General features: G+C 36.4%; 1 protein-coding gene across 2 annotated transcripts; it reads left to right on the plus strand.

The window, feature by feature from the left end:
* Positions 1-431: 431 nt before the first annotated feature.
* LOC127135029 (AP2-like ethylene-responsive transcription factor AIL5) lies at positions 432-3,642 on the plus strand. Of its 2 annotated transcripts, XM_051061844.1 has the most exons (8): positions 432-1,045; positions 1,172-1,254; positions 1,575-1,583; positions 1,770-1,858; positions 1,940-2,013; positions 2,111-2,161; positions 2,380-2,456; positions 2,588-3,642. In XM_051061844.1, exons 1-8 carry the CDS (start codon positions 609-611, stop codon positions 3,256-3,258), a joined length of 1,491 nt encoding a protein of 496 aa, XP_050917801.1. In that variant the 5' UTR covers positions 432-608; the 3' UTR covers positions 3,259-3,642. The 2 variants fall into 2 exon arrangements, with proteins under 2 accessions (XP_050917801.1, XP_050917802.1); XM_051061845.1 differs by lacking the exon at positions 1,575-1,583.
* The last annotated feature ends 4,092 nt before the right edge of the window (positions 3,643-7,734 follow it).

The following is a 7,734-nucleotide window of genomic DNA, read 5'->3' on the forward strand; positions in this document are numbered from 1 at the left end:
CATTCATTTAATTAACTATTCGAAATTTAAAGAATTAATTTATTTGGTATAAAGTATCTCTAGCTAAGAAGAAAAATGAGGATAAAGTGTTTGTTAAACCTATTAGTAAGTCATTATCGATTATAAACTAAATTATCTCTTATCTGCTTAAGATGGTTTTAATGAAGAATCATACTAGTACTATTTAATTTGAAAATTCATTCAAGATACTGTGAACCTACACTGTAAAATCTAACTAAGGAAGGTTGGTGAGTTGACAGTGAATTACCTTACACATCAAGTTTAATACATTTCAAAGAAGTAGAACACAAATAAATGTTTTACTATATATTTAAAAAAATGGATGATAGAAATGAAAGAATTGTTTAAGATTGTTGTGTGGGATATTTACACCTAAAAATCCTATAGAGAACCTCGTTTTTCGAGCAACCCTAAGCAAGCTGAGTTGAGTCATTTTCTCTCTCTTGACCACCTCTATATCTGTGTCATAATCTCACACTTCTTCATCACCCTTTCTTCTCTCTCATCTCATTCATAGATAATAGATTCTATACACTATTTCGCTCTTTCCAAAGAAAACACCTTCCTATAAAACAACAACAACAACTATGGACTCATCATCCTCCTCTTCACCCCCCACAAACGCTAACAACACCTCCCTCGCTTTCTCTCTTTCCAATCACTTCCCTACTCCTTCACACTCTCTCTTCCACTCCTTCACCCCTTTTCCTCCCCCAACAGTACCATCTCTCACCCTCGACACATCGCCGGAGCCAACTCACACAAGAACCACCAACCTCTCCATATTCACCGGCGGACACAAGCTCGAAAACTTTCTAGGAAACTCCACCGCCACCACATATGCACCCACACAGCTTCACCATCTTCCCACCGACATATACGACTCCGAGCTGAAAAAAACAATAGCCGCTTGCTTCCCTCATGGCTACCCAACCGAACCAAACTCCGAACCTCCCAAACCTTCTCCTAAGAAAACCGTCGACACCTTCGGCCAACGCACCTCCATTTACCGTGGCGTCACCCGGTAAATATATATTTACTGCATGCTTGCTTCTGAATTGACTTAACAGAACTAATTACGAGCATTTTCATTGTATTTTCTATGAAAATATATTTTGATATTTAATATTATTTTTATTATGATTTTCAGACATAGATGGACAGGGAGATATGAAGCTCATCTATGGGACAATAGTTGCAGAAGAGAAGGACAAAGTAGGAAAGGAAGACAAGGTACAACAATATGCTATAATCTTGGGATTAGGGTTTCAAATTTTTTAATTTAATGATTAAGTCTAACGTGCGCTGTGATGCACACGAGCAAAGTGGGTCCACGAGATCTAATGTGTGTGACCACTGACCGGAATAAATGGGAGTTAAAGAATGTGTCATTATTTTCGAATTTCAAATCTCAATGTAGAACTCATCTAAATCAACGGTTCAGATTAATTCACTTCCATGCACATCTGCACTAGATTATTCTGACCGTGCTTTTATTTCTTTTGTACGTGGTGAATGATTGCTGATTCGTGTGATGTGATCTTTTGCTTCAGTTTATTTAGGTGAGTGAGTACTTTTATTGACCACTTCATCATTTTGTTTTAGCATTTTCTAACTTCATGTTACTATTAATGATAATGAATTTGAATACTATACTTTGTTTTTTTTTTAGATTCAGATTCTACTCAAGTTTAAGTAATCATTTTTTGGTCATAAAATTGAATTTTTGTTTCTTCTTGTTTGTTTAGGTGGTTATGATAAGGAAGAAAAAGCAGCTAGAGCTTATGATCTTGCTGCTCTCAAGTACTGGGGTCCAACCACCACTACAAACTTTCCGGTAACAAAGATTTTTTTTTATTTACTATTATATGCAAATAAATAAATAAATATTGATCTATATTTTTGTTGGAATTCTTAGATTTCCAACTATGAGAAAGAGCTTGATGGCATGAAGAACATGACTAGGCAAGAATTTGTTGCTTCTCTAAGAAGGTTACATTCTAGTTTCAAAATTCTCATATACAATTAAATTAATATGGTTTTTATGAGTAGTTTTATAGACATTTTTATTTTGGATCATGTTATATAGGAAGAGTAGTGGTTTTTCAAGAGGAGCATCAATTTACCGAGGAGTAACGAGGTAAGTTTGAGTTGAGTTCTTTATAGTTTTGTTATAAAAGAAATTTTACTTTTTAGCTTCATTCCATACATAATGAATTTGATCTATATTTCGTCACATTATGAATGAATAAAATAAGAGTATTATTATTATTTTCTCCGTTCCACACTGATGAATTGGATCATGTGGAACGGAGGGAATATTATATATGGGATATTGAAACTTAGAGATTTTTGCAGACACCACCAGCATGGTCGATGGCAGGCAAGGATAGGGAGAGTTGCCGGAAACAAAGACCTCTACCTTGGCACTTTCAGTATGTTCTCATCTCTATCTTCACATCATTTTTTTTTGGCACTTTCAGTATGTTCTTATCCGTAACTTATGATAATATTTTGATAATGTTCTATCTTCATTCATAACTTACTTATTTATTAATTTATTTAGGTACACAAGAAGAAGCTGCTGAAGCTTATGATATAGCAGCAATCAAATTCAGAGGACTAAATGCAGTTACAAACTTCGACATGACTCGCTACGACGTAAAAAGCATCGCAAATAGTTCTCTTCCCATAGGCGGTTTATCGAATAAAAACAACAAATTTTCTACTGATTCTTTATCCGAAAGCAAAGGTCTCGAAGTCGCGAGTATATCAGATGAAAGAAATCAACCAACACCATTTACAATATCACAACAACCTTCAAGTTCTACCTTAAGTTTCGCCGTTCCGATTAAACAAGATCCTTCTTCAGATTACTGGTCCAATATTCTTGGATTCCATAGTAATAATAATCCTAGTCATGTTGTGGTTCCATCTACCACACCCTTCAACATGGATTTTTCTTCTCATGCAACACCTTCGAGTACAAACAGTGATAACAATGGAGGTTTCTTCAGTGGATTTGTTCAGCATCAACAAGATGGAAATAATGGAAGCAGTTCTTCATCTTCATCATCAACATCATCATCTTCAACAAGTTCAATTCCATTTGCTACACCAATATTTTCTTTAAGTAGTACAAATAGTTATGGAAATAACTGGATTAATAATGGACACGCATTCCAAACACATGCAAAACCAAGTCTGTTTCAAACACCAATATTCGGAATGGAATGAGGTCATGCATTCAGGTAGAGAAGAAGATGAGAATCTGTGCAAATAATAATAATAATAATAATAATGAATGATGAAAATGTTGAAGGACACAGTGGTGGTAACATGCAATAGAAGCAGAAAAGAAGAAGGACTAGTCTTGAGTAGTTTCATGAGATAGCTATATTGCTGACACTGTGTACTACTACTACTACTAACTCAAAGTTGCTTTGTTTGTTTTGAGTCTTGAAATTTTGCTTTGTTTTAGAAGTTTTGCGTTTTGTCCCTGTTGATCAAGTTGCCTGATACGTGAAAGACATTGAATGCAGTGTATTAAAAAGTGTTTATTGATTGACGTATAAAATGTAGAGATAAAGATGAGAATTAGAAGTTTGACGTTTATTGTGAGTGGGGATCTCTTTAATTTGGTTAGCTGGATTTGTTTCACATGCAAGAGCACACGTCTCTGTACACTATGAAGTCAGAATCATTCATTGCCTTTTACTACACCTACTTTCTTTATTACTACTAGGAAAATAACAAATAAGTTAATATTTTATTTATTATATAGTTTACACATGGTAATATACTAGTGCATTGCACGTTTTCTACTTGAGTTTCAACAAATATGTAATCAAATAACTTAGCCTATCTAAAATGTATTAAATGTTAGTAGTGCGGGTAATAATCTCAAATTGGTTTGAAATGTGGAGACTTAAATATTTATAAGTGAGAGAATTCATTTATTATCTTAAGGTTTTGTGTAATGTATGTCTCTCACAAATGTGTTTGTTTTAAAAAAAGAAAGTCTTCAAAATATCATTTTTTTAAATTTTCAATACAATAATTAATTAATAGCCTCAGTTTTTTATTCTCTTAATTAGTACTCTCTCCGTTCCTTTAAAAGTGTCACTTTCTTGAGAAAAAATGTTTCTCTTTAATTGTCACTTACAAAGTTCAAGGTAGTATTAATTACTCTTTTGTCAAAATTACTCCTAGGTAATTGTTACAGAGAGAGAGAAAAATAGTAAAATGAAAGTAATATATAATTAAGGGTATTATAAGTAAAAGAAGAATGATTGTGTGAACAGTAATAACAATGATTAGTTTTCTTGGTATGTGTAAAAAGTCAAACAATTGTTGGAAATCCCCCCAAACCTATGGAGAATTTCAATCAATCTTGATGAGATTGTTATTACCCACACAATAACAACGAAAAGAGAAGAACAATGGAGAAAGAAAGTGTATAAAACGATGAAGGAGAAGAAGAATTAAATTCTGCAGAGTTTCTCTCTGCCCACAAACTGTGGAAAACTTGTTATTCACTTTGCAACTGCAAAATATTGTGAATACAATACGTTGTGAATACTCTATTCACCTCTGTTATAAAACAAGGGTTACTCCCTCTATTTATAGATTTAGGTTAACTTAGACCTCAAGTCAAAATCCAAAACTATAAAAGCCCAAAATAGCTAACACTACTTAACACACTAGGTGGTTGGACACTTCCTTGCTCTATCGAGCGACCTGCTTCGACACAAGGAATTATAATTAAACACACCACCTAATTCATTGTGTCTAAGCTATCTACATTCATCATAACTCTTAGCCTTCTAAACACTTCGACCTGCACTCCCTTCGTCATGATGTCTGCAATCTGATTCTCAGTTCTGTAGTGTTCCACATTCATCTTCTCATCTGCTACATGCTCTCGAAGATAATGGAACCTCATCTCGATGTGCTTGCTTCGACCATGTGCTATCATATTCTTCGCCATATTGATAACTGACATGCTGTCGTTCTTCATGGTAATTGCTTCATGACTCTTTGCTGTTATTTCTTCGACCAGGTTCACCATCCATGTTGCTTGGTATGCACAAAGAGAAGCAACTATGTATTTTGCTTCGCATGACGATAATGTCACTACTCACTCCAAGCAACTGGTGCACCACCTAGCATAAACACATAACCAGCTGTGGATTTTCGATCCTCAGCATCACTACACCAACTTGAGTCGGTGTATCCCACTAATTTGCATTCTTTTCCTTCATCAGCTGCAGGAAACAAAATGCCATAGTCGAGAGTTCCTTTCAGATACCTTAGTATCCTCTTCGTCGTTGCTAGATGTGATACCTTTGACTTCTGCATGAACCTACTTACCATACCTACATTGTATGCTAAGTCAGGTCTTGTGTGAGAAAGATATTGAAGTGACCCAATAAGTCTTCTGTATTGGGTTGGGTCGACATCATCTTCATCTGAATCTTTCGACAGTTGTAATCTGGGCTCAGCTGGAGTCGAAGTTGGATTGCAATCTTGCATCTCAAATCTCTTGAGAATTTCGCCTGCATACCTTCTTTGGTGCATCATCAAACCTCTACCATTCTTGTCGAATTCGATGCCAAGGAAATATGAAATGTCACCCAGATCTGACATTTCAAATTCCTTATTGAGATCACCTTTGAAGTCTTCGATCTCCTTCTTGCAGCTACCTGTTATCAATAGGTCATCGACATAGAGACATAGTATAAGCAATTCACTCTTGCTTCTTCTTACATATACTCCATGTTCAGATTTGCACTTAACAAATTCCTTCTCCCTTAGAAAGTCATCTATCTTCTTGTTCCAAGCTCTTGGAGCTTGTTTAAGTCCTTATAGGGCTTTATGCAGCCTGTACACTTTTCTTTCTTCGCCATGTTTCACAAGCCCAGCTGGTTGTGCAACATAAACTTCTTCTTCTAAGGGGTCATTAAGGAATGCACATTTCACGTCCATCTGGCACATCTTCCAGTTGTTCATGTTTACTAGACCAACAACCAACCTGATTATTTCGATCCTAGCAACAGGTGCAAAAACTTCATCGAAGTTGATTCCTTCTTTCTGAAGAAATCCTTTCGCCACAAGTCTCTCCTTTTGTCGAGTCACTTCTCCTCTGGGATTCAACTTTACCTTGTATACACACTTCACATCGATTGCCTTCTTGTCTTGGGGCAATTCGACAAGTGACCAAGTGTTGTTGACTTCGATTGACTTCAGCTCTTCGTCCATTGCCTTCATCCACTTCGAATCTTTCAATGCCTCAGCTGCATTGACAGGTTCGACATCTGCGTAGAAAGCATAATGTACCAACTCACTTTCATCATTGACCACATCATCTGATGTAATGACACATTCTTGCAACCTTGCAGGCATGTGTCTTGTTCTTTGAGGTCTGCTTATGCTTGCTTCAACTCTAATTTCTTCTTGTCGAACTTCTCTTTCGACCTCACTAGCTGGTTCATCACAAAAGATTCTCACTGAATCTTTCTTGACATTCTCAGTCCAATCTCACTCCTTAAGCTCATCTATGATCACGTCCCTGTTGATCACTACTTGCTTATTCACTGGGTCAAACAACTTGTATCCTCCAGTCGAATGATATCCTATCAGGATCATCTGATTGGACTTGTCATCAAGTTTTCTTCTCAACTGATCTGGAACATGTCTATATGTTATAGATCCAAACACCCTCAGATGACTCAAGCTAGGCTTGACACCAGACCAACATTCTTCTGGCGTGATTCCTTTTAGCTTCTTCGTCGTACATCTGTTTAGGATATATGTCGTAGTCGACACAGCTTCTCCCCATAATTCTTTGGGTAGATGCTTGCCTTTCAACATACTTCTAACCATATTCATAATGGTTATATTCTTCCTTTCCGCGACTCCATTCTGCTGTGGAGTGTAGGGTGGCACCACATCATGCACAATCCCTTCTTTCACACATAATGCATTGAAGTATTTTGACACATACTCTCCACCATCATTTGTTCTCAAAATCTTGATCTTTCGACCGCTCTATCTTTCGACCATAGATTTAAACTTGGAAAATACCTCGATCACTTCACTTTTCTTCTGGATCAAGTAAGACTACAATTTTCGACTGAAACCATCTATGAGTGTAACAAAGTATTTGTTACCTCCAATAAAATCCACCTAGAGAGGACCACATACAACAGAGTATATGACTTCAAGAATTGCCTTCGACCTGCTTCCTGCATCCTTACTGAAGTTGTTCTTATGCTGCTTTGCCTGCACACATTCTTCACACACTTCGTTCGGAATGTCGATTTCTGGTAATTCTGAAACCATATTTCTTCTCTCCAAATCTCTGATGTCTTTGAAATTGAGATGGTCAAGTCTGTAATTCCATATCCATTCATCTCTGTTGGCTGCTATTGCAAGGCATTTATGCTCCATCACATTTAGTTCAATCTTGAAGGTTCTATTCTGAGACATTGGAGTCTTCAAGATCAACCTTCCATTTGAGTCGAGAACTCTCATCATCTTGTCTTCGATCGAAACCTTGTAGTTATTTTCGACTAACTGCCCTATGCTGAGCAAATTGGTCTTCATGCCTGGTATGTACAACACATTTGAGATTACTGACCTCTTGCCATCTTTCCTCATAATCAGAACATCATCAACACCTTCAGCTGCTAGAGTGTTGTCATTTGCAAA

Source organism: Lathyrus oleraceus, chromosome 4, assembly GCF_024323335.1.
Source record: "Lathyrus oleraceus cultivar Zhongwan6 chromosome 4, CAAS_Psat_ZW6_1.0, whole genome shotgun sequence".
Classification (NCBI taxonomy): domain Eukaryota; kingdom Viridiplantae; phylum Streptophyta; class Magnoliopsida; order Fabales; family Fabaceae; genus Lathyrus; species Lathyrus oleraceus.